A 27,103-nucleotide genomic window follows, 5' to 3' on the forward strand; every position below is an offset into this window, starting at 1 on the left:
AACATGTTCAGTCGGCCGTTAACGATATGCTAGAAGCCGACATTATTTCGCCTTCTTCCAGTCCTTGGGGAGCACCTATTGTGCTCATTAAAAAGCAGGACGGGTCCTTGCGATTTTGCGTCGATTTCCGTCGCCTGAATAAGATCTCTGTGGCCGACGCGTATCCGCTCCCCAGGATGGACGAGTCCCTCGACGCATTGTCTGGTGCGCGATACTTTTCGACTCTTGATTTATTATCCGGATTCTGGCAGTTGCCACTCGACGAAGAGTCTAAGCCTAAGACTGCATTTCGGACTCCAGGGGGCCTGTTTCAGTTTAACCGGTTACCCATGGGACTTCACTCCTCTCCTGTGACGTTTCAGCGCCTTATGGAGTTGGTTTTGTCAGGCTTGCAATGGGATACGTGCCTGATTTACCTTGACGATGTCATTGTTTTCAGTAAAACGTTTGAAGAACACCTCCAGCGATTGAGAGGGGTGTTCTTGCGAATGCGATCGGCTAAATTAAAGTTTAAACCGGCCAAATGCCACCTTTTTCGTAAATCCGTTAGATACTTGGGTTACATTGTCGACTCTTCGGGGATTTCTACCGATCCTGCGAAGACGGACTGTGTCAGTTTGTGGCCGACGCCCACGTCAGTTTCGGACGTGCGCAGTTTCATCGGCTTTGCTTCTTATTATCGCCGATTCGTTGAGCACTTCGCCACCATTGCAAAACCCTTGCACGCTCTAACGGCGAAAGGAGTGAAGTTCCGATGGGGACCGGAGGAGGAGGCTGCATTCTGCTCCCTCCGGGACGCCTTGGTAGGGGCCCCACCCTTGCGCTATCCGGACTTTGCGAGTCCCTTCTTGCTAGACACGGATGCTAGCAACACGGGCATTGGGGGGGTGCTGTCCCAAGTCGTTGGAGGGGTCGAACGGGTGGTCGCCTATGGTAGCAGAGTGTTGTCGCCGGCAGAGCAGCGCTACTGCGTCACCCGTCGCGAGCTGCTTGCCATTGTTTTTTTCGTACAACAATTCAGACCATATCTCTATGGTCGTCACTTTACGGTCCGGACGGACCACGCGGCGCTCCAATATTCATTGCGGGTCGCCCAGCCCTCGGGCCAATTGTCGCGGTGGTTGGAAGTCCTCCAGAACTATCAGTTCACGACTACATACCGTAAGGGGTTGCGACACACAAATGCTGATGCCCTGTCGCGGTTGTTGCCTTGTCACAAATGTGCGTGCTTATCGGGATCGGCGCGCTGTAAACCGCCAGTTACGGAAGGTATGGAGGCGTTGGTTGCGACCGCGGGCACACCAATGGGGGATGTTCCCGCTACCCCAGGGGGTCAGGACTCGCTGCTCTCACTGTCGCTGATTGAGTGGGGCCGTCTCCAAATGGCGGACAGCTCCCTGCTAGCATTGCGCCGCAGGACGGGGGGTTCCGAAGGTGACCATGAACGAACTGGCTCCTACGTACTTAAGCAAGGCCTGTTAATGAGATGGGACAGTTTGTCCCGGCGGCACGCGATTGTATTGCCTTCTGCTGTGAGGGGGAAGGTTGTCTTGGCCGCACACGAACGCCTCTTGCATTTGGGAGTTAACAAAACGCTTGCCCTGCTTCAGCGTGACTATTATTGGCCGGGAATGGGGAGTGACGTGGTGAATATTCTGAAGGGTTGTGTTGAGTGCGCCAGACGGAAACCACCGCCCGTGGCAGCTAATCCACCGCTGCAATCTATCCAGGTCTCGCGCACTAACGAGCTCGTTGCACTCGATATTCTGGGGCCTTTTCCAGTCACGCCTAGGGGTAATAAGTACCTGTTGGTGGGGGTCGAATATTTTACCCGGTGGCCTATGGCGTGGCCACTCGCCAACCAGTCGGCGGCGGCTGTGACGGACGCCTTTGTCCAGAGCTACGTCCTGGACAAGGGGGCTCCCGAACGCTTGCTGACCGACCAAGGGAAAAATTTTTCGAGTAAATTACTGCAAGAGGTGTGCGACCTGTTGGGTACTAAGAAGGTGCGTACCTCCCCGTACCACCCGCAGACGGACGGGATGGTGGAGAGGCTCCACAGGACATTGACTTCTATGCTGTGCCAGCAGGTGTGTGAGGCACATGTTGATTGGGACCTGCAGGTCCCTGGGGTCCTCGCCGCGTATAGAATGGCCCCCCATGCAGCTACGGGATTTTCCCCGTTTTATCTGATGTACGGTCGGGAAGCCGACCCGCCCATGGAAACGCAGCTGGGCCTGCCCGCACCACGAACTAATTCGAAATTGGCAGAGCATATTAAATTTAATATTCATAAGCTGACAGAGGCGGGCTCGCCAAATTGCAAACGAGCGGTTGCGTGCACGGAAGGTGTCCGTGCACAACTGGGAACCAGGTGACAGGGCCTGGCTGCATTGCCCTCAGGCACCTTTGGCTACGTCGCCTAAATTGTTGAAGCCATGGTGGGGACCCGTGGAGGTCGTGCGGGTTGCACGCCCCCAGTGCGTTCAGATAAAATGGGGAAAACGCCGTTGGTACGTCCACCCCTCCCGACTGAAACCGTTCTCGCCTCCATATGGCCTCCCCTTGTGTCGTGAGGGCCGAGCATGTGACGTGACCAACGACCCTAAGGGGGAAATGTCTTTGCCTGATCCTCACATGTCTCCGCCTGATCCGCTCCCAGGTGTCTCGGAACTGACAGCTGCCGACCACCGGCGGCCGGATCTTCGCGGCGGGGCCGGTCCTTCCAGGCCCGATCCGCGCCGTCTAGAGCTGCCGGAGCCACCGGACGGTCGCCAGCGTCCCGTCCCATACGACGGACCGGCCAGACGGACTCGCGCTAGGTCGCGCTACTTTTTATGACCTACCACGTGAGGAGTCGAGGCAGCCGGAGCGCCTCGTCACTGCGTTTAGTCACAGAGACACTTGGCGCGTTCGTTTTCTGGTGTTCGCTTTTATTGTGTTGTTCGTCGGGCTGTATATTGCTTCTTATTTAAGTGTTGTTGTTGTGTTGTTGTTGTTGCGTTACGGGGCACACTGGGGGGTGGGGTTTCTTTATTACTGCGTTGACGTTAGGTTGTGTTGTTGGTTAACAGCCGGGCCGGCTGCAAGCTATGTGGGAGGGGGTGATGTAGTGGTGATACGCGCTGGGATTAGGGATCGTATGCCAGCGCGTAATGATTGGCTGTGTATGTGGTGACGCGCGCTGACGGTGGAGGATCAGGGGTCAGCGCGGGGTCGTGGGTTACGGGGTAATGATTGGCTGTGGGCCGGTGACGCGCTGAGAGGGAGTGACCGGGTGGCAGCGCGGTGTGATTGGTGGAGTAGTGTTAACACGCGCTGGGGAAAACGGATCGTAGAGAGAGTGCGTCGTGATTGGTTCACTAAGGAGCGATGCTCACGTCGACGTCCGCATCAGCTCCGTCTCTCGTGAGCAGGGGCTATAAAAGGGGATGCACACAGGCGTAAGGGCAGTATGTAACCAGCGAAGAATGAAGACAGGGATGAAGACATAGGGCCCTGCGGTACCTAGTCCCGCTGTCCTAACGGGACCGGGACTCTGTGTAACCCAGAGGCGAGTGTAGTGTGTGTAGCCATAGGCATAGAGTCTACACGAGCCGAATGTATTGTGTGTAGCCAGAGGCATAGGGTCTACACGAGTCAAGTGTATTGTGTGTAGCCAGAGGCATAGGGTCTACACGAGTCAAATGTATTGTGTGTAGCCAGAGGCATAGGGTCTACACGAGTCAAGTGTATTGTGTGTAGCCAGAAGCATAGAGTCTACACGAGTTAAGTGGAGTGTATAGTCCAAAGGATAGAGACCACCCGTTGTATTGTGACACGTCAAGATTTAATAAAAGTGTGTTACCCGTCAAGAAGTTCCTGCCGTCAATTCCAATACTTCACATGTAACTGTTAACTACGGACCCGGGACCAACAGCATACTGCCCGAGTCCACGTGCTGGAAGACTCGTTGAACGGAGATTGTAGACGAAGGGTTTCTTTCCCGGGATGAATAACCACGATCCCTCTCGGGACTCGGCTTATATTCTCCCTCGGCGTGGCCGGCTCCGCCCTTGCCACGTCCCCCCTTTCCGAACCATCAGGAAGAACCTTGCTCCCAATCACGTGACCCTCCTAGCCCCCTCTTGTGGGCCCCCCTGTCATCTCAACCGGTCACGTGTCCTCCCGGGTCAACCAGAGTGCCATGGCCTCACACGATTTTCCCCTTTGCTCGGCACACACACACCATGCCCCCTCGGGCCGGCACTGCACCTACAGCATGGCGATATCCAGCGATGTCACTACATACATGTAGTGGATCAAACTGAGTCGCAGCTGTACTCTTTGGAGGCAACACATTTATTCACACCAACACAAAGGGGTGACTGCCCCTTTACCCGATCACAACCTGTGGTGGGAGTAGCTACAACGGACGGGACCCCGGCTTGGGTCCCGGTCCACGTGTTCGTGACTCTTCTTGGACGTAGAACATAGAACGTAGATCTTCAGATGACAACAGCAACGCTGAACCCCGGTCCCTCTGGGGACCCGGTTTATGTCCCCACTGGTCGTGGCTGGCTCCGCCCTTGGCCACGACCACCTTCTCGAACCCTCTAGCAGGATCTCACCCCGACACGTGACCACCCCTAGCCCCCACTTGGGGCCCCTGTGTAGATCACACAGCGTTGGTGTACGGTGTTTTTTTTCTGCAATATTTTGCTGTCTTTTCTTGGATTTTCTGTTTGCCACTTAGTCACATATTCACTTTAAGATGTGTTTTGTTCATGTTTTTGTTTGTTGCGGTCGCACCCGATTCATTTTCAATTGACAGGTAATTTTACTTTAAAGACACACACACACACACTCATTTCATCTGTATGGGGTAGAGTGCTGGTCCCTCGCAAGCCGTGGTGGTTGTTGTTGAGGCTCAGTACACTGGTTAGTTATACTAGTTAGTTATACTACTAGTTAGTTAGTGCACTGGTAGCTAGTTAATTACACTACGTCAGTTAGTACACTGGTTACACTACTAGTTAGTACACTACATTAGTTAGTTAGTACACTACATCGAGTCTCTGGGGTGGTAATGGTGTTGAGGGTGAGATATTTTATTTGTGCCTCGATAAAGCCGCGTGCTCTTATTAATCAAAAACAAAATATCTGTCGTCATGAAAGACAGGTTTCTCTTTAGATTCTTAGGTTTCATTATAAGTCTATATAAATGATGCCAGAATGTTTAACTTTTAATTGCATATTGACTGTTATATATGTAGTTACGATGTAATTATTACTGTTATATATGTAAGTGTGTATGTTATCCACCATTGTTAAAAAAACGATTCGATTTGAGATCGAATCATTGCATTTTTTTTTAAATTAACCCAAAACAATTCGTCAGTTACACTTTTTTAATACACTGTGATCTATCGTATAACGCCTCCACTAACTAATTACAACGTTAGTTTTTCACACACGAGTGTACATCACTACACTATCACATCGAGGCCTACGTCGAGGCCTACGTCGGGGCTTACATCGAGGCCTACTTCGAGGCCTACGTCGGGGCCTACGTCGAGGCCTACGTCGAGGCCTACATAGAGGCTTACATCGAGGCCTACTTCGAGGCCTACGTCGGGGCCTACGTCGAGGCCTACGTGGAGGCCTACATAGAGGCCTACGTCGAGGCCTACGTCGGGGCCCACGGGGGCCTACATAGAGGCCTACGTCGGGGCCTACGTCGGGGCCTACTTCGAGGCCTACGTCGGGGCCCACGTGGGGGCCCACGTGGGGGCCTACGTCGAGGCCTACGTGGAGGGCGCTCGTAAATGGAAGCAGAACAATGAAGCTGATGGGCCAAACATCTCGTCTCTCCACGTCCACATCACGCAACTATTCAGCCTCGGCGCCTCCAGGCCGCACGGCCGCTGCTGCTCTGCTGTAGTACACACAGCTGCGGCTGCTTCGTGTATGACTCCTGCAACTGCAGTTGGGTCGGCTGCAGCTGCTACAGCAGCTACAACAACAACAACAGCAGCTACAACAACAACAACAGCAGCTACAACAACAACAACAGCAGCTACAACAACAACAACAGCAGCTACAACAACAACAACAGCAGCTACAACAACAGCAGCTGCAGCAACAGCAGCAGCTGCAGCAACAGCAGCAGCTGCAGCAGCAACAGCAGCAGCTGCAGCAGCAACAGCAGCAGCAGCTACAACAACAGCAGCAGCTGCAGCAGCAACAGCAGCAGCTGCAGCAGCAACAGCAGCAGCAGCAACAACAGCAGCAGCAGCTGCAGCAACAACAGCAGCTGCTGCAGCAGCAACAACAGCAGCAGCTACAACAACAGCAGCTGCAACAACAGCAGCTGCAGCAACAACAGCAGCTGCAGCAACAACAGCAGCAGCTGCAGCAGCAACAGCAGCAGCTGCAGCAGCAACAGCAGCAGCAGCTGCAGCAACAACAGCAGCAGCTGCAGCAACAACAGCAGCTGCAGCAACAACAGCAGCAGCTGCAGCAACAACAGCAGCAGCAGCTGCAGCAGCAACAGCAGCAGCTGCAGAAACAACAGCAGCTGCAGCAACAACAGCAGCAGCTGCAGCAACAGCAGCAGCTGCAGCAACAACAGCAGCAGCTACAGCAACAACAGCAGCTGCAGCAACAACAGCAGCAGCTGCAGCAGCAACAGCAGCAGCAGCTGCAGCAGCAACAGCAGCAGCTGCAGCAACAACAGCAGCAGCTGCAGCAACAACAGCAGCAGCTGCAGCAACAGCAGCAGCTGCAGCAACAACAGCAGCTGCAGCAACAACAGCAGCAGCTGCAGCAACAGCAGCAGCTGCAGCAACAACAGCAGCAGCTGCAGCAACAACAGCAGCAGCTGCAGCAACAGCAGCAGCTGCAGCAACAACAGCAGCAGCTGCAGCAACAGCAGCAGCTGCAGCAACAACAGCAGCAGCTGCAGCAACAACAGCAGCAGCTGCAGCAACAACAGCAGCTGCAGCAACAACAGCAGCAGCAGCTGCAGCAGCAACAGCAGCAGCTGCAGCAGCAGCTGCAGCAACAACAGCAGCAGCTGCAGCAACAACAGCAGCAGCTGCAGCAACAACAGCAGCTGCAGCAACAACAGCAGCAGCAGCAACAACAGCAGCAGCTGCAGCAGCAACAGCAGCAGCTGCAGCAACAGCAGCAGCTGCAGCAACAACAGCAGCAGCTGCAGCAGCAACAGCAGCAGCTGCAGCAACAACAGCAGCTGCAGCAACAACAGCAGCTGCAGCAACAACAGCAGCAGCTGCAGCAACAGCAGCAGCAGCTGCAGCAACAGCAGCAGCAACAACAGCAGCAGCTGCAGCAACAACAGCAGCAGCTGCAGCAACAACAGCAGCAGCAGCAGCAACAACAGCAGCAGCTGCAGCAACAACAGCAGCAGCTGCAGCAACAACAGCAGCAGCTGCAGCAACAACAGCAGCTGCAGCAACAACAGCAGCAGCTGCAGCAGCAACAGCAGCAGCTGCAACAACAACAGCAGCAGCAGCTGCAGCAACAACAGCAGCTGCAACAACAACAGCAGCTGCAACAACAACAGCAGCAAGATGGCGGCGGCATGTGCGGCCACGTGTGCGTTGTGCTGCATGGGTGTGGGCTGTGCGTGAGAGTGGGTGAGGGTGAGCTGCGTGTGAGTGAGCTGTGTGTGTGTTTAAATTTAGTGTTTTAAAGATGTCAATTCACCTGCTGTGTATCTTACTACTGTCCTTCCCGGCCATATCTAGTGCCACACTCAACTCTACAAATGGCTACCCGCGTTACTTCGCGTCAATACTTATTGCTAAATTTGCAACTACACCTGCTAATGAAACAACTTATAGACACTTCTACACTCCATCATTATATCCTTTTAAACCCTATCTTTGTCCCATTACTTCACCAGCACTCCTTCCAAACTTCATTCTGCTCTTAAAAATAACACCATCTGCGAGCTGCTGCTATTCGTCCAAGGTTCGTCGCTCTTCATCCTTTCACAGAAAATACCTGTGCAAACTATTAATTCTACTTTTCTTATTTCTGGGTGGTATTGAGCTTCATCCTGGACCAAATGTAAAGAACTCATATAATTCTGTAGATTTTTCTGGCAGAAAAGGTGTTGGTGTTCTACATGTCAACATCAGAGGGCTTTTGATTAAATTAAGTCAACTAAAACTAGAAGTAGCAAATCTTGACCCGGACATATTTTGCCTAACAGAAACATTTCTCACTCCTGCCGTCAATGACTTGCAGATTACGATTGACAACTACAATCTTTTTCGGCTTGACCGAGGATCTAAAGGAGGTGGAATTGCCATCTATGTTCGTAATACTATTGCATGTTCACCAGCTCACTCCTTGTTTAAAAAATGTTGCTTTGAAGGTCTGGCTCTCAGAATAACTCTCCCTAATAATCAACACATATTGGTAGTGTGCTGCTATAGACCGCCTAGTGGGAAGGATGTTGAAGCTGCATCTGCACTGAGAGAGCTTCTTGGGGGCCTCCCTAAAGGTGAAATAGTTTTAGTGGGTGATCTAAATTGGAATTGGCTAAACCCGCCGGCCGTGGCCACAAATTTTGCAGATGAATTTAACCTGTTTCAATTAATAAATGTCCCCACAAGACCCAACCTAAAAAATCCGGGACAGTCATCTCTGCTTGACGTCCTATTGACAAATGCCCCTCACAATTTCGCACTGACTGGTGTTCTAGGTAATAACCTTAGTGATCACTCCTTCATTTTTGGGGTGAGATCATCAGCCAGACCCAAAGCCCCCCCTAAATTGGTTGAGAAGCACTCCATGAGACACTTCAGCACTCAGGCATTTACTAATGATGTGCTTCACTCGGATATTGACAAGGTCTGTGATATTCCAAACCTGACTACGGCTTGGGAGACCTTCAGGTACACGTTTCTCCAAATTCTTAACAAACATGCTCCGTTGGTTAAATTTAAAACTAAAGGCAACCGTCCACCATGGTTTGATCCTGTGATTACAAAGCTTATGAAAACTAGGGACAAGGCTTGGGCATGTGCTCAGAAAAGTAATTTGGTCAATGACTGGCTAGAATACAGGATTTTAAGGAATAGATGCGTCAAAAAAATACGGCATGCAAAAAATAACTACTTCTCTTCCACTCTCCTTGAATCTCATGGAAATGCCAGGATTTTCTGGAAAACAATCAAATGTATCGAAAAGGCATCCAAAACAGATCATCTGCCCGTTCAGCTTAACCGAAATGGGGAATATTTTTCAGATCCCCAAAAAATAGTTGACAATTTTAACCTTCATTTTTCTGAAGCTGGTACCCTATTTGATAATGTATTGGGAGTCACCCCTGCTCATGCAAATTCCTACACTCCTGTCCAAACATTAAGCGAATTTAGTTTTCAGCCAATCCACGAAAATAATGTTCTGAAACAACTGTCCTACCTCAAAGGGTCCTCCTCTACCGGAGCAGATAGTATTCCCGTCTTTGCTCTACTAACTGTTGGTCACCTAATATACAAACCTATAGCCCATATTTTCAACCTGTCCATCAAAGAAGCATCAGTTCCTCTAGAATGGAAACATTCCTATGTTCGTCCACTTCACAAAGGGGGCCCTAAAGATGATCCAAATAACTACCGACCTATCTCAATTTTGTCCCCGTTGATGAAAATTTTTGAAAAATTATTGACCTACCAAATTAGCAGTTTCCTGTCCGCCAACAATCTATTACATCTAAAACAATTTGGGTTCCGAAAAAAATACAGCACCACATCTGCTGCATTAGACTCTCTGAATCACATTTACAGTAGCCTTGATAATAAGCAGTACTGCGCCTGTCTTTTTCTTGACTTGTCCAAAGCTTTTGATACAGTAGACCACAACATCCTGCTTAGTAAAATAAGTTGCCTCGGTTTTTCCGAAAACACAGTAAAATGGTTAAAAAAATTACCTCTTTTCTCGCACCCAAACTGTATTCACAGATGGTTGGAGGTCAAACAGTGTTAAGATAACAAAAGGGGTTCCACAGGGTTCCATTCTCGGCCCCCTCTTGTTTTCTCTTTATGTAAATGACTTGGGCACTGAACTGGATTATTCCAGGGTAAATCTTTTTGCAGATGACACGGTACTAATTACTGCTGGCCGCTCTCCGGATGACGTGATTGCTAAGCTCCAGAGTGATTTCAACAAACTACAACATCAGCTAGTTGCTCTTAAACTAGTCCTAAATCCTGCCAAAACCAAGGTGCTATGCTTCTCACCAGGACTAAAGCGGGAAGTTATTTTTCCCCAATTACATACCTTAAATAATGATCAAATAGAGCAAGTCAAGATCTATAAGTATCTTGGGGTCATCCTGGATTCAAAACTGAATTTTGAAGATCACATTGATTATATTGGGAAAAAGACAAAAATTAAAATTGGTTTTCTATATCGACACAAGCACTGCTTCCCTCCTATGTTCCGTTTGGAATTGATTAAAGCTACCGTACTGCCTCTACTTGATTACTGTGACATTGTGTATAAATCAGCCCCAAGTACTGTACTGAAGAAGCTTGACTCAATGTATCACTCGGCCTTAAGATTTGCATTGAACTGCCCATATAGGACTCACCACTGTGATCTCTACATTGGGTCAAACTTAACATCTCTGAATGTTCGACGGCTTGTGCACCAGATCTTATTTATTCATGATGTACTTGCAAAAAAATCTGCAGATTACCTGCTGGATCTCGTCTCTGTTTCAAAGAACAAATTTGACCTAAGGTCTACACTCATTTACCAGCTTAATATTCCCTATTGCCGTACATATACTGGAGGAAGGGCCTTTGCTATTGATGCCCCCAGGGTCTGGAATGCTGTTGCAAATAAATTGAAACTTGAGTCACTACCTATGAGATCTTCACTCAAAACTGCTTTAGAGGAGTTGTACACCCCTAGCTGCCAGTGCTATTCAGTGACCTAAAATAAAATGTTTCGCTCCGGATGATCGCTACAAAGTATGACCTGTGTTTTGATTTAGTGTGCTGATCTTAAAGGTGCATTGAAAAATTACAATACTCCGATTGATGCTCCTGCTGTTGTGGAGTGACTCATGCAGCCAGCTATGGCTGCAGGGTTTTGGTAGTACATGTTGTTTATGCCATTTATTGTTAAAATTCCGTCAGTTCCTATGATTGCTTTTTCATTGCCTTCATGGCTTTATTTTGGTGATTTCGAAAAGTGTATTGGTTTAGCCATGTTTGTGTTGTTGTAGTACAGAGTTAGACTGATGGCCTTAATCTAAGTTGTCTTGTGGTTGTTGTTGTTGTTTGACTTGCATCCCACTGGGATTTTTGCACACAGCGTTGGTGTACGGTGTTTTTTCTGCAATATTTTTGCTGTCTTTTCTTGGATTTTCTCTTTGCACTTAGTCACATATTCACTTTAAGATGTTTTTTTTGTTCATGTTTTTGTTTTTTGTTTGTTGCGGTTGCACCCGATTCAAGAGCTGAATGGCTCACAGGGCTATACCTAATAAATGAACTTGAACTTGAAGATCTTACCTGTCACGTGTCAACCAGAGTACCATGGCCTGGAGTAACCCAATTCCATGGCTGACACTCTCACACCCCGTCCTGTTGGGGTCCGGCACTGGCACGCCACGCGTGGTGCCACTCAGCGCCACGACTCAGCGCTCACCGAGCCCCTCTAGGGCCGGTACTACACAGTGACATCCGCGATGTCACCACATCTGTATAACTGTTATTATACTCTTGGGTTTTTCGGTAAAGTCACGTAGGGAAAATAATAAAAATAAATAATAAAATAATAGAAGAAATAATAGAAATAAAATAAATCACGACGTTTCGGAGGCAACACAAGCTTCCGCCTTCAGGTGGAACCGTCACAGCACAATTTCTGTATAAAGTAAAGAGAAATCCCAAGAGAAATTGGGATTTCAACCAAAACGTCGTGATTTAATATTGTATTTCTATTATTTCTGCTATTATTTTTATTATTTCTATTATATATATATATATATTTCCCCTACGTGACTTTACCGAAAAAACCTAAGAGTATAAATCCTTGCAGTCACGAAAGCTTCAAATCTAGAATTAACTGTTCTTAATTTGGGCTTCGGGGAAAATCCATGAGTTATTAATTCACGTAAATCATCTCAAGACAAATATCCCCCATATAGCCTTGGGTAGGAGGCTTAGGGAAGGGAGAGTGGGGGAGGGGCGGGAGAGTGGGGGAGAGTGAAGTCGCGGGAGGAGAGTGGGGAGGGGAGGGGAGTGGGGGGAGTGGGGGAGGGAGAACCACGGGGTTTCGCGAGGACCGCCTCGCCCGACGAAATCGCGATTCGTAAATGCTGGTGGCCCCGGCCACGTGACCCCCGGGCCCTGCCGCGATCACGTGGTGCGGCTCCGCTGCTTCTCTCGGGGTGAGAGCGGCGCCGATAGAACCTCTCTCCTGCTGCTGCTGCTGCCGCGCCTGGAGATCGACCCCCCCCCCCCCTCCGTCACCGCCACCGTTGTCTCTGCACTCTACACACGCGCACAAAGACAAAGCCCACACGGGGCTGCTGGGGCAAAGTGCTGTTAGCGAGCGCCTATTAAGGCAACACGAGGGTTTGGGTGGCCAGCACCGCCACCCCCTGCCCGGCCGCCTGTCTCTCTGTGTATTTGTTTTACACTGCCACCAGGGATACACATTCAAGGCGTCAGTCGGCCCAGCGGGATGTCCAGGACCGGCTTGGATAATCGCTGAGCGGGGATCGAACTAGGGGCCGCCAGGTTCGTGACTTTTACAACACATCACACATTCACATAACACCCATTCACTCATCACCCATTCACCCATCACACATTCACCCATCACACATTCACCCATCACGCATTCACACATCACACATTCACCCATCACATTCACACATCACGCATTCACGTAACACATTCACTCAATACGCATTCACTCAGCACATTCACACGTAACATGGTTTTCCCCATGGTCGTGTGGACTTTTTTACTCCACATTTGGAAACATGCGTCCAGATTATTTTGCTGCTAGAAATTTTCACGTGATAAGCAACTATGTTGCGCTATCATTAGTAATGGGCAGATCGCCTCTGACAACCAAGCTAATAGCTCAGTGGACCTTACCTGGTAATAAGATACCTACGTGAGTTTACCGAAAGAACCAAAGCATATGGATCCCTGCAGTCACGAAAACTTCAAATCTAAGATAAACATAGTTAAGTTTTATTTGTCTATATTTTTAAAATTATTTCGTTTATCTTTCCTATACTTTGCACGCCAATCGTGTTTTTGTAACGTTCTGACCCCGTGCCCCCACCGGACATATGTGAAAAATAGCTTTATAGCTCATTTAATTCCTCCTGTAGTATAAATACAGATTCTAATTCTGGTTACCAGCCCCTCGCACATACTCGCATACATATACAAACTCACACAACAACCGCCATTCACCATTAAATGGTGGTGACGTCACCACGGCTCTTGTGCCAGGTTATGTGCACGTTAAGGCCACGGGAAGTGTCGAACGCCTGTTGGCAGGAGGTCACGTCACGGGACAGACCCAGGTGGCATGGGTTAACTGACTGAGATGACTGGCCGACGCACCACCTGTGACCACCACTGTTCCAACTCGCTGCGTTTTGCCGCCCGGCGCTCCGCTCGTTGTTGTGAGTGTCGCTGCTCTGCCCTGCATTGTTGCTGGAGGGCGACTGCCTTCAACTGCCCAGTAGCGTCCTTCACGAACCTCCTCCACAGAGACCAATCTTGACACCGCGAGTAACAGTCATCGGCAAATCCACTCAGGTTCATGTCCTCTTGTACCACATCATTCCATCTCTTCTCCAGCCTGTGCCATGTATTTAGCCCCCTCTATGTGGCTGAACAAAAGCTGTTAAGGCATGCAGTGGCTGGCATGCAGGCTACATGACCCAGCCAATGCAGCCTTGCCTGCCGGGGGAGCTCACCGATGGGATTTTGTCCAGAGCTTTCAAAGATTTCTGAGCTCACACAATCCAGCCTGGTTAACCCGAGGATGTTTCAAAATGGCGGAAGATGTTTCATTACAGGGGGTTCACGTTATACAAGCAGAAAGAAAAGAGGGCATGACCGTGGCCGAGAAGACCCGGAGCTTCGTTTGGAGCGACCGACCAGGTAGCTTCCACACAGCGTTACGCAGCGGATGAAAAGATAATGGTACTCGATTGATTCGGAGTGAGACCTCTGCTGTCATAAGCACACAACCCAGGTATGGAAAAATTTCCACTCCACAACTGCCCCATCACCAATGGGGAGTTGAGGGGGTGGAGTGTTTGATGGCACAATACCCAGGCAGGTGCTTAGTTTTGGTGGGCCTGATGGTAAGGCCCCACCTCTTAGTAGCATGCTGCAGGTCTAGCAGCAGCGCCTCCAACTCCTCCTATGATTGAGCAGCAATCACCAGCATACATAACATGGTTGACCAATAGGGAGCCATCCTTCGACCGCACCCGAGCATCGATAAGCCTCTCATTGTATCTGTACCAGATGGAGATTCCTCCGGTACAGCTATGGAAGGCTTGTCAAACTACATGGTCGAATTTTTTTTTTAATAATATGGGAGCCAGAGAATATTCCTGGCTCATCCCAAAGTGAACACGGAATGGTTCCGACTCCCGGCGACGTAGTTTTACCCGGGCCTGCCCACCATCATGAAGGTCCTTAAGGATTGTGAGCAGCGAGTCAGGGACTCCGAAGCACGAAGAACAACCCAGAGCTCAGGCCTACACACATATACACACTCGCACAAATACACATGCACACGTACACACATACACCTACACTCACAAAGATGTACACTCTCACACGTACACACAAAGATCCCCCGTATAGTCTTAACAGACTGTTTGGGAAAGTGCTGTTAGAGAGTTGCACCTACGAAGGCCGGCACAGCACACGAGGGGGTGGGTGGTCAACACCACGCCCGGCCGCCTTTGTCTCCTCAGTGATGATGTTTACACACCACACCAGGTCCTCATTTGAGGCTGAGTCGATCTAAAGGAGGGCCAGAACCGGTTCAGATAATCGTCACTGGTGTTGGTGGCCATAAGTGATAATCGAACTCGGGTCGCCGGGTTCGTAGCGCAGTGCGCTAACCGCTACGCCACCACTCCCCCTTATACATATACTCGTACACGTACACATACTCGCATACTTATACACTCGCATACTTACACACTCGCATACTTACACACTCGCATACTTACATACTCGCACACGTACACACACACATACCCACACGCACGTAGACAAACTAAAAAAATGTCCCTCTTGTTTTAGCCCACTAAGACTTGTGAAGGTCGTAGTCACCAAGGCTAGGCACTTACACCGTTCTTTCCCCTGTTTGCTGATGTTCTCTGCGAAAGGTGCTCGGTTAAGGCTGATAGGGCCTAGGGGAGAGACGTCATGCTGCGCGTGCCCCGTAGGGCTCCGGGTCTCTGCATCAAGGAGGAGGAGGAAGGGGTGGGGGGGAAGGAAGATTCGTTCCACTTGCAGTGGGGTGGCTCTGTCGAGAGAAGAGGGGGACACGGGTGAGAGCCCGAGAGCAAGTGGCTTCGCGTCTCCCTGGGGGCCGCAGTGGCTCGGAGATGTTAACTACATCGCCTGCTATAGAGGAAGTTGTGGGTTCGATCTCAACCCTGACACCTGCTGTATATTAGGAGCTTGAGAGTCTCTCTCCCCATGGTCATGTGGATTTTTCTCCGGGTCCTCCGGTTTTTCCCTCCACATTTAGAAACATGTATTTGGCTGCTATACATTTCCACATGATAAGTGACTTTGTTGAGCTATCATTTGGCCTGGTCATTTCTGAAAAAGAGCTACACAGCTCAGTAGGTATTGCCTGGTTAAATACAAATAGTATAGTTTTAGTATCCCAGTTTCTCCCTATGGTTTCTCTATTTTCCTGCTTCTCCATGTATTTTCCGTTGTTTATCCGTGTATCCCCATGTCTCCCATGGGATCTCAGTCTCCCAGTCATGTCTTCCGGTGTCTCCACATATTTATTCGTTCCTCTCAGTGTCTTCCTGTATCTATGTATATTACTTTCTTTTTCTTGTCTCCTATCCAACCTGTATAGTCTCTCCCCAATATGCTGCACAGGCCACCGCTTCTGGTGATGGCAATGTCAAATCTTGAGGAGTGCATTGTGGAGCTACAGGCCATTTCAGGAGATGATCCATGGTTTGTTTCTCCTGACGAGCACCATTGTTCAGTTGTGCGGAAGTCCCATGATTGCATGAGTTGCATCTGCCAAAAACCACTCAAAGTCCGTTTAGGCTCCACCATGCGAGCCATTTGGAATTCAAGCCAGATGCGAGCTCCTCACTGGGGATGATTCCTCACCGGCTCCCTTCAGCAGTTTTGTCACTTGATTTTTCACATTTTTTTTGCCAGAGGGAAGTTTTAGCAGATTCCGGTGATGTGGTCAGTGATACAGTGGAGCACAAGAAGCTGTTTCTCAATGTCAGACGATGGTGTGCTGGCTGATGGCCACGTAGCGGACGACGGACGTCCCACTCTCTGATTTGACAGTCGTGGTCATTTGCAACCCTCCTCCTGATTGTTAGGGGGTGCTATGCCAGATAGTGCATATAGGCAGGGAACGGGTGGCGCTGAGCCACCCTGATATAATTCTGCACATGTCATTTAGGGCAGTGTCGACATGTTTACTGTGGGTTGAGTGTCCCCAGGTAGGGCATGTCTCCCCTTGTCTACTAGTGCCCCCCTGTGCCTTCCTTTACCTCCCAGTCTCTTCCTGTGTCACAGTATCTCACTATCTCATCATATTCGACAGTGCTTCTCCATGTGTCTCCCCAGTATCTCTCTGTATTTCCCTTCTCTCCCTCTCCCCATATCTCCCAGTCTCGTCCCATGTGTTGCAGCAGCTCCCTTTACGTCTTGTTCGACAGTGTCTCTCTGCGCCTCCACGTATCTTGCCTTATCTCCTAATGCCTCTCGGTGTCTCCTCCATATCTCCCTTCATATCCCAGTGTGTCCGTTTATCGCACCAGTGTCTCCCCATGTCTCCCCAATGTCTCCAAAGTGCCTATATAGACCTCAGTGTCTCCATTGACCTCCCCGTGTCCTCGTGTGTCTGTTAGAGTTGGTGTCTCTGTGTCCGCGTGTCTCTCTGGAGCCAAGTGGTGCCGGGGCCCTGGCTGAGGTGGAGGTGGAGCCAGAGGCGGGTGGAGACGGTGACAACAACAATAACACCACAACAACAACCACACAACAACAACCACACCAATACAATCAACAAACAACACAACCACATAACAACACAACAACCACAACAACACAACAACCACACAACAACAACCACAACAAAACAACCATGCAACCTCAAAAACAACTACAGCCACACACAACACCACCACAACACAACAAACACAACACCACCACAGCAAAAAAAACCACACACAACAACCTTAACCCCACAACAAAAACACTACAACATAAATATCACAATAACTACCTCAACCACACCAACACAACACAACCACCACAACCAACCACCAAAACAACATAACAGTAATATTACTCACCCTTCAAACCCCTCACACGCAGTGATTTTTTTTCCGGGTCCTCTGGTCTCCTCCCTCACATGTGCAGTCACTCACTACCTGAACCAGTAACGCCTTCACACGTAAAGAACTGCAGAGCTTGGTGTAGCGGAGAGGGGGGTGGAATTTGGCGTTAGCTCCTCACCACCTGGCTGCTGTCTTGTCCGTGGTGTCCCCTCGCGCCTTTGAGTAATCCTCTGTCATTCGGGCCATTCAGAGGAGAGGATTATGAACAGTGATCTCCCTCAAGGCTCGGTACTAGCAATGTATGTATGTCGAACTTCTTTTGCACTGTACGAGGCCAATCGTGCTAATCGGAGGTGCGGGTAATGTCACAATCATACTCTTATATAAGCGCACAACTTTATCTATCTGTGATGAACGTTGCACTTTCTGTCATTTTCATGCAGGGGGCGCTGCAAACCTACGCGCCCCCTGCATGAACGACGGAGGCGTAGGGACAGACTTTCGATTACGTTGGAATCGATCTGCAGACGGCGGTCTTCTCGCACGGCCAGCTCTATGTCGCCTTATCTCGATCCCGCAATCCCAAACAGGTGAAAGTCCGCATTGAACCGAACCCCCAGAAAGGCCATCTACTTAACGACGAGAGAAAATGCACATGAAATGTCGTTTTCAATTAAGTCTTCCAGATGTAAAATGATATAAGCTTTTAATGAAGAAATAAAATTATCTATTTCAAAACATAATACAATTCAAAGTTGTTTCATTGTTAAACTTAAAAACGGAGCATCGGGTGCTTGCGTGAATGCGTCGTTCGTGTGCAATTTTTTTCGTGACTTTCCTGGCCAAAGGCCATAAATGGTTGTGAGGGGCGCCGCGGCAACATTGACCCTGAAATTTGCTATATAATTTCAGCTGATTCCCCCCGTAATCCTCGGCACACTGCATCACCACCGCCTGCAGATTAATACAATTATAATGTCATTCGAATTTTATAATTTTTCTATCGGCTTTAATATATCTTGACTTAAAGCTTTCGTGACTGCAGGAATTCATATTATTTGGGTCCTTTGGTAAATTCACGTAGATAGAAGATGGTACAAACTGAGCAATCATTGGAAGGACGTTATTAATCAGTTTAAGTCATAACTGGCTGTGATGTTTCCATCTTACCTTCCTATGTTAGCAGTTATTTTCGACTCTCTGATTTTACATTAACAGGTTCACACTAACAAAGCCGCCGTTTACATTGACATGCTAATCCTTCTCACTTTAACATCACTAGCACCGCCCACTTCGTTTATGACCCTTGGGCTACACCCATTTCAAACCTTTAAAACAGCCTGCCTCAGCATCTTTGCCCCTTTTTTTTCACCTGATAACGTTTGCTTGCATTGCGATCGAAATGTCGTGATAGTTTTATTATTTTTTATTCACTTTTTATTATTTTATTGTTCTTTGTACGTGACTTTACCTAAAGACCCAAAGAATAAGCTTTAATATAATTTAATAACAATATCAGTTTTATTTTCTTGAAAGCACCCCACATAGCAGAGAAGTTGCTGGCTACCTTGCAATGTACACTGTGTGAAGTTTTTTTTTTACGGAGTTCCAGAGAGTATTACTGAGCGGAGAGAATCGTGGAGCTGCAGAGAGAGAATCGTGGAGCTGTAGAGAAAGAATCATGACACAGCAGAGCGAGAAAGAATCACGGTGCTGCAGATTATGGGACTCGCTTCCACAGGGTGATGGAGAAGGGAAGTAATAAAATAATAAAAATAAAACATAAAATAATTCTCACGACGTTTCGGCCACAATGCAAGCAGTCGTCCTCAGGTGAAGAAACAGGTCTGTCGAGAAGGCAGCGTCTGAATGACACGCCCCAGGCTTGGAGAGTCTATTTAAGCTAGGTTGGAGCGGGAATGTGCGCCTTAACAGAATAATTTGCATATCAATAGGAATTTAGCATATTTATGGTAAATGCAGATATGGGATTAGTACTACTTGTGAAGTGCGTAGGAGGTGGGAAGGGGGTTTAAAGTCATTATGCCCGTGCATTATGCAGGATTAGCAGAATCAAAGGGAGGGGGTAGGAGTAGCATTAATGAAGTGAAGGAATTTCGATTTAAAGCTTTCGTGACTGCAGGGATTCATCTTCTTGGTTCTTTCGGTAAAGTCACGTAGAAGGGAAGTAATAAAATAATAAAAATAAAACATAATAAAACAATTCTCACGACGTTTCGGCCACAACGCAAGCAGCCGTCCTCAGGTGAAAACCAGGTCCGTCGAGGCGACAGAGTCTGAATGAAACAGCACACGAGCTTGGAGCATATATATAAGCTGGGCGCATTGACAAAGGAATTTGCATATCAAAAGGAATTTAGCATATTTATGGGAAATGCAGGAATGTGATTAGTACTGCATATGCATGTGCATTATGCAGGATTAACAGCATCAAAGGGAACTGCAGTTACTGCTGCTGCAGCAGTTGCTGCTGCTGCTGCAGTTTCTGCTGCTGCTGCAGTTGCTGCTGCTACTGCAGTTGCTGCTGCTGCTGCACTTGCTGCTGCTGCTGCACTTGCTGCTGCTGCTGCAGTTGCTGCCTTATCCATTTTAATATAACACTATGTATTATTCTACCCACCCTAATGTGTATCATACTGCTATATGTTTACTGTACAATTACGACACCATACATTACTCTGCACACTGCACCATGCCAGTGAGTGGAACGCGGTCTGAAAGTCACCGTAAACGTGAACACAATCAGTTAAGATCCGAAATGGTTTATTACGTCCTTCCAATGATTGCTAAGCCAGAATCCATCTTCTCGGTTGAAATTGTCTCTGTGTTTGTATATGTGGATTGCCTCATGAACGAATCTCTCATGATAGCCAGATGGCTTGCAGAGAACCTCTGTCTTGGAGAAGTCAATGTCATGTGAGCCCACTGAATTGTAACAGTGATCTGCCACGGCTGAGGTGTTTGTCCTACCGTGTTTCAGGTCTGCCTTATGTTCACGGATGCGGTCCGAGACATGTCGTTTGGTTTCTCCAATGTAACTGCTACCACAGAGGCAACTTAGTTTGTAGACGCCAGGGTACTGTATGTCTGGAACCACATCTTTTACAGACGGGACCAGATCACGGATTTTATGTACTGTGTTGAATCGGACCTGGATCTTGTGTTTAATCAGGATTTTGGAGATCTTTTTTGTGACCCCAGCAATGTAGGGTAAGGTGATGGTCTTGAAAGGCTCCTCAACAGGATCCTTCTTCACTCCAACCATCAAGAAGGATCCTGTTGAGGAGCCTTTCAAGACCATCACCTTACCCTACATTGCTGGGGTCACAAAAAAGATCTCCAAAATCCTGATTAAACACAAGATCCAGGTCCGATTCAACACAGTACATAAAATCCGTGATCTGGTCCCGTCTGTAAAAGATGTGGTTCCAGACATACAGTACCCTGGCGTCTACAAACTAAGTTGCCTCTGTGGTAGCAGTTACATTGGAGAAACCAAACGACATGTCTCGGACCGCATCCGTGAACATAAGGCAGACCTGAAACACGGTAGGACAAACACCTCAGCCGTGGCAGATCACTGTTACAATTCAGTGGGCTCACATGACATTGACTTCTCCAAGACAGAGGTTCTCTGCAAGCCATCTGGCTATCATGAGAGATTCGTTCATGAGGCAATCCACATATACAAACACAGAGACAATTTCAACCGAGAAGATGGATTCTGGCTTAGCAATCATTGGAAGGACGTAATAAACCATTTCGGATCTTAACTGATTGTGTTCACGTTTACGGTGACTTTCAGACCGCGTTCCACTCACTGGCATGGTGCAGTGTGCAGAGTAATGTATGGTGTCGTAATTGTACAGTAAACATATAGCAGTATGATACACATTAGGGTGGGTAGAATAATACATAGTGTTATATTAAAATGGATAAGGCAGCAACTGCAGCAGCAGCAGCAAGTGCAGCAGCAGCAGCAAGTGCAGCAGCAGCAGCAACTGCAGTAGCAGCAGCAACTGCAGCAGCAGCAGAAACTGCAGCAGCAGCAGCAACTGCTGCAGCAGCAGTAACTGCAGTTCCCTTTGATGCTGTTAATCCTGCATAATGCACATGCATATGCAGTACTAATCACATTTTTGCATTTCCCATAAATATGCTAAATTCCTTTTGATATGCAAATTCCTTTGTCAATGCGCCCAGCTTATATATATGCTCCAAGCTCGTGTGCTGTTTCATTCAGACTCTGTCGCCTCGACGGACCTGGTTTTCACCTGAGGACGGCTGCTTGCGTTGTGGCCGAAACGTCGTGAGAATTGTTTTATTATGTTTTATTTTTATTATTTTATTACTTCCCTTCTACGTGACTTTACCGAAAGAACCAAGAAGAAGTGAAGGAATGTTAATAGTATGTAGCTGCAGTAACTCAGCCACCACGTAAACAACTAAAGTATAAACTACATAGTATCATCAGTATACTAAATATACTCTCCAATAAGCTGATCTACTAACAGTAAGTAATACATTATAATTCTATGTCGCAAAATTATAATATGCTTCCAGCTAAACTTTATTCTCTTACATCACACAGGTCTACCCCCTACTATATACTGCCATAGACAAACCCAACATTAAATTATATACTGTATTACTATACACCATTACACTATGTATTATTCTACCCACCCTACTGTATATCACACTGCTGTATATTCACTATACAATTACGATACTATATATTACTTTATACATTGTATTAAACATTACAATTTTATACTATTTATTATTTAACAATCCGCTATACACTATACCATTGACCGTCGCGTGAATGATACTAAGAAGAAGCAACGAAATATGTCAATGGGAGAGTGGTGGTAGGAGGCTTGCAGCGGAGCAAAGAATCCATTCCCTGCGGAGAATACACGATATATAGTCAATACCAGTGAGTGGACTGCGGTATGAAGGTCACCTTAAATGTGAGCACAATCAGTTAAGATCCGAAATGATTTATTACGTCCTTCCAATGATTGCTGAGCCAGAATCCATCTTCTCGGTTGAAATTGTCTCTATGTTTGTATATGTGGATCGCCTCATGAACGAATCTCTCATGGTAGCCAGATGGCTTGCAGAGAACCTCTGTCTTGGAAAAGTCAATGTGAGCCCACTGAATTGTAACAGTGATCTGCCACGGCTGAGGTGTTTGTCCTACCGTGTTTCAAGTCTGCTTTATGTTCACGGATGCGGTCAGAGACATGTCGTTTGGTTTCTCCAATGTAACTGCTACCACAGAGGCAACTTAGTTTGTAGACGCCAGGGTACTGTGTGTCTGGAACCACATCTTTTACAGACGGGACCAGATCACGGATTTTATGTACTGTGTTGAATCGGACCTGGATCTTGTGTTTTATCAGGATTTTGGAGATCTTTTTTGTGACCCCAGCAATGCAGGGTAAGGTGATGGTTTTGAAAGGCTCCTCAACAGGATCCTTCTTGATGGTAGGAGTGATGGCTTTGCGGATTGTATAGTCGGAGTAACCATTAGCCTTAAGAGCTTGGCGTACGTGTTTGAGTTCACTGGCAATGTGTTCCTGGTCAGATATGCATTGGGCTCTATGGTATAGAGTCTTAATGAGGGAATTCTTCTGGGATGGATGGTGGTGGAAATCCGGTTTTAGGTAAGCATCCGTATGGGTGGCTTTCCTGTAGACAGAGTGGCTCATTGAACCATCAGGTCTCCTTTTAATTAGGACATCCAAAAAGGGTAGATTGCCATCTTTTTCGACTTCCATGGTGAATCTGATGAAGCTTTAAATCGAAATTTAAGGGTGATGTAGATTACAGAATGCTTGGTCTCACCAGATCACCACGGATTATTGAAGTCGTGTATTGCTGCTGATGATTCTGCTGCCACTGACGATGTTGTTGCTGCACTGAATCACCAGCACTGATGCCACTGCCCCACTCTCTCCTCTCTCCTCTCCCGTTGGTCAGAGCTGAAGTTGCGACCATGCATTGAGTGCGAGAGGAGAAGTGGCAGGAGAGGGCTAGCGCGCAAACAGCATCAACGGCAGACGTCTCCCGCAGCGGCGTGTGGGACGTGTGGGGTGAATGTTAGGAAACATGCAATGAAGGCAGTGGTGCAAGGAAGTGGTGGTGATGGTGAAAAGGTAATCGGGCAACCACGAAAGGCTTTGCTGGTGAACCAGCAAAGGAAAGGTGAGTGTCATGATACCACTGCTACTACCAATACATAGCCACCAGTCAACATCACCCTCACTACCACTCACTCATAATAAAGGTTTTTGGATTAGATCGAGTTATTATAAATGTGTCGCAACCCTCCACCACCCGACACGGCAAATCAGTAAAAAAATGTGTCACGTTAACAAAACGCCCACCAGTGTGTTTGAAGAGTGAATCCACAACATTTAGAATTTGAGTATGATGTTTCGCTGGTAATTACATCCAGCATCTTCGGGTGATTTGCCAGAATAGTAAAGCCATCCACCTGCTTCCGGTCTTAAATAGTGCAGGATGACGTCATCATTGTTGAACCCCGTCAGGTTTCGAGATCAGAGGCGGAGGTGGGGCGGTATTGCAATTATATCATAGATCAGTAATCGGCCAATTAGCATGTGACTCCTCTATAAGGAATTGCAATATGTATTGTGTATTACTTAATAATACGCTTCCAGACTCTTTGGTTCTTTCAACACTGCAGGGTTGGCCTCACCGGATGACGGTGTTGTGATCGAAATGTCGTGATCTTTTATTTCTACCTACGTGAGTTTACCGAAAGAACCAAAGAGTATTGATTCCTGCAGTCACGAAAGCTTCAAATCAAGATTAATACGCTTCCAGGCTGCGCTAAGTCTGCAGCTGTCAGAGAGGTTAAAATTATTTCGATGGATTCTCTAATTAGTCTTGGCCAGTAATAATTAGTTATGCATAACACTTCAACGTTATCAAAATAAATTGAGTGTCCTTGTTGGCAAGCATGTTCTGCCACTGCTGACAGTTGTATTTGAGCTAATTTAATGTTCCTTTGGTGTTCTTTTAGTCTTACGCTAATGTTACGTCCCGTCTGTCCAATGTAGCATTTACCACAGCCACCACAGCGTTACTTAGTGGCAACCACTGAGGTGGGGGTATTATCCAACACCACCAACTTCACACCCACCACAATCATCAACACCACAATCTCTATTACCACCATCACTATCACCAGGATCACAAACACGATCACTACGGCTGTCTATGTCTCCCTAGTGGCGATGTTTATGCCATCGCCACTCGTCGACTAGGGGGGGGGGCCCAGGACCGGTTTAGATAATCGTCACTGATGTTGACCATGAGCAGGAATCGAACTCGGTTCGCCGAGTTCGTATCGTAGCACGCTCACCATTACACTACTCCCTACCCTCACTACCACCATCAATACCACCAACACCATCACCACCTTCATCACCAAAACCCCCCGTATCCCCTTAACAGGCTGTTAAGGCAAGTTATCAAGCACCTATGAAGGTCGGCACGGCACACAAGGGGGTGGGTAGCCAGCACCATGACTGGCTGCCTTTGGCCCCAAGTGCCGATGTTTATACACTGCACCAGATACTCATTTGAGGCTGAGTTGATCTAGGGGAGGCCCGGGACTGGTTCAGATTTTCGTCATCGATGTTGGCCATGAGGGGGAATCGAACTTGGGTCACCAGGTTTGTAGCGAAGCGCGTTAACCGCTACTCTACCTCTTATCACCACGATCACCAACACCATCATCACCACCGTCACTATCACCGCCATCTTTGAATGTAATGCATAATTTTACACACAGGTGGCATCGCCAGCACCACCATCACTGCCACCACTGCACCTGTTGCAGATGATGTTTCTGAGAAGACTGGTGAAGAGCGGGGCGAGGGTGGTGAAGATGGTGAGGGTGGGGAGGATGGAGAGGGTGGTGAAGATGGTGAGGGTGGGGAGGATGGAGAGGGTGGTGAGAATGTTGGGGGTGGAGAGGGTGGGGAGGGTGATGAGGGTCAGCATCGGTGCTTGGAGTGTGGTGTCAACTTCACTGCCAGCGCAGATCTCAGTAGACACTTGAGAGTGGAGCATAGAGGTGAGTGAATAAAAACACAATCTTGAAAGTATGTTTTACCATTGTAACTGAGGAGGTGCAGCGGTCAAAGACACTTAGCCAGCCCCACTGAGATCTTGTGATTCTGCTGGTCTCTGTGTAAGTCTGTGACAGAGCTCCACAGGTTTGCAGATAGACCCAAATGCACACATTCATGCTAATGCCAGTTTGTTGAGCAGCAAAATGTGAATGTTGAGGACTGATAGCTATGAGATGGCTTCAGGAGAGATTTTGTGCAGTTTTACTATTCCTCCAATGAATGAGTGTAGACTATGGTTTACTATATGGTCCGTAGTTTGGATTGCATGGTCACAATCGCACTGTGGTTGGTCATTCATTTTCTATTTATGAAGACGATGTGTGCATATGCCTGTTGATATTCTGTTGCAGCTGATAGTTACACCGGTACTCTGGTTCTTTCGGTAAAGTCACGTAGAGAGAAAAAATAAAAGAAAACACGACGTTTCGGTCGCAACACAAGCGTCCGTCTTCAGGTGTGAAAAAATGATCTGCTGTTGTGGCTTTATATAGGCACGGGAGGGGAGAGGGAAGGGGGTGGAAGGAGTTTGGGTGTGGGAGTTCACAGGGGAGAGGGGGGAGGGTTTGTGGCGTGCAGGGACGGGAGGGGGCTAGCACCGGGGGTAGAGGGGGGGGTTGTGGCATGCATGGACGGGTGGGGCTAGAGAAATTTGCAAGTAAATGGACTTGTAGTCAAGTCATAATCGGAAGACGACGACTGGGTGGGTGAGTGAAAATCATAGAAGTTAAAACTTCACGTGGTTTATCACATCCTTCCAATGATTGCTCAATCTGAATCTATCTTCGCAATTAAAGTTTTTTTCTGTGTTTGTATATATGGATGGCTTGGTGAACAAATCTTTGAAGGTGGCCCGAGGGTTTGCAGAGCACCTTGGTCTCGGAGAAAACAATGTCATGTGTGCCCAGAGCGTTGAAACAATGATCCGCCACTGCCGAGGAGTTGGTTCTGCCGTGTTTCAAATCCGCTTTGTGTTCGCGAACCCGGTCTGAGACACGTCGCTTCATTTCACCAATGTAACTGCTGCCGCAGACACAACTCAGCTTATAGACACCAGGACATTGCATGTCCGGAATCACATCCTTCACCGATGGGATCAAATCACGGATTTTGTGTACTGTATTGAACCGAACTTGGATCTTGAGTTTGTTTAAGATTTTGGCAATCCTTTTGGTGACCCCTGCTATGTATGGTAAGGTGATGGGTTTGATTGGGTCCTCAGATGGTTCTCTACCCATGGTTGGGGATGCAGCTTTGTGGATTTGCGGTCAGAATATCCATTCCTCCTGAGAGCCTGGCATATGTCTTCAAGCTCACTGACTAGGTG

The 27,103-nt window shown here is 48.0% G+C and overlaps 1 protein-coding gene across 3 annotated transcripts in view; it reads left to right on the top strand.

Moving 5' to 3' along the window:
• Positions 1-12,391: 12,391 nt before the first annotated feature.
• Positions 12,392-27,103, top strand: part of LOC133339150 (zinc finger protein 497-like) — a 29,920-nt gene continuing 15,208 nt past the window's right edge. The window contains exons 1-5 of one of the 3 annotated variants that reach the window (XM_061547284.1): positions 12,392-12,773; positions 14,081-14,165; positions 17,153-17,245; positions 23,594-23,818; positions 25,437-25,721. In XM_061547284.1, coding sequence (XP_061403268.1) covers positions 14,117-14,165; positions 17,153-17,245; positions 23,594-23,818; positions 25,437-25,721 — 652 coding nt within the window. In that variant the 5' untranslated portion in view covers positions 12,392-12,773; positions 14,081-14,116. The remainder of the gene's footprint in view (positions 12,774-14,080; positions 14,166-17,152; positions 17,246-23,593; positions 23,819-25,436; positions 25,722-27,103) is intronic. The other 2 variants (XM_061547285.1, XM_061547286.1) reach the window with 2 other exon arrangements.

Source organism: Lethenteron reissneri, unplaced genomic scaffold, assembly GCF_015708825.2.
Source record: "Lethenteron reissneri isolate LAM-NWPU_2019-01 unplaced genomic scaffold, ASM1570882v1 scaffold_1640, whole genome shotgun sequence".
NCBI classification, from domain to species: domain Eukaryota; kingdom Metazoa; phylum Chordata; class Hyperoartia; order Petromyzontiformes; family Petromyzontidae; genus Lethenteron; species Lethenteron reissneri.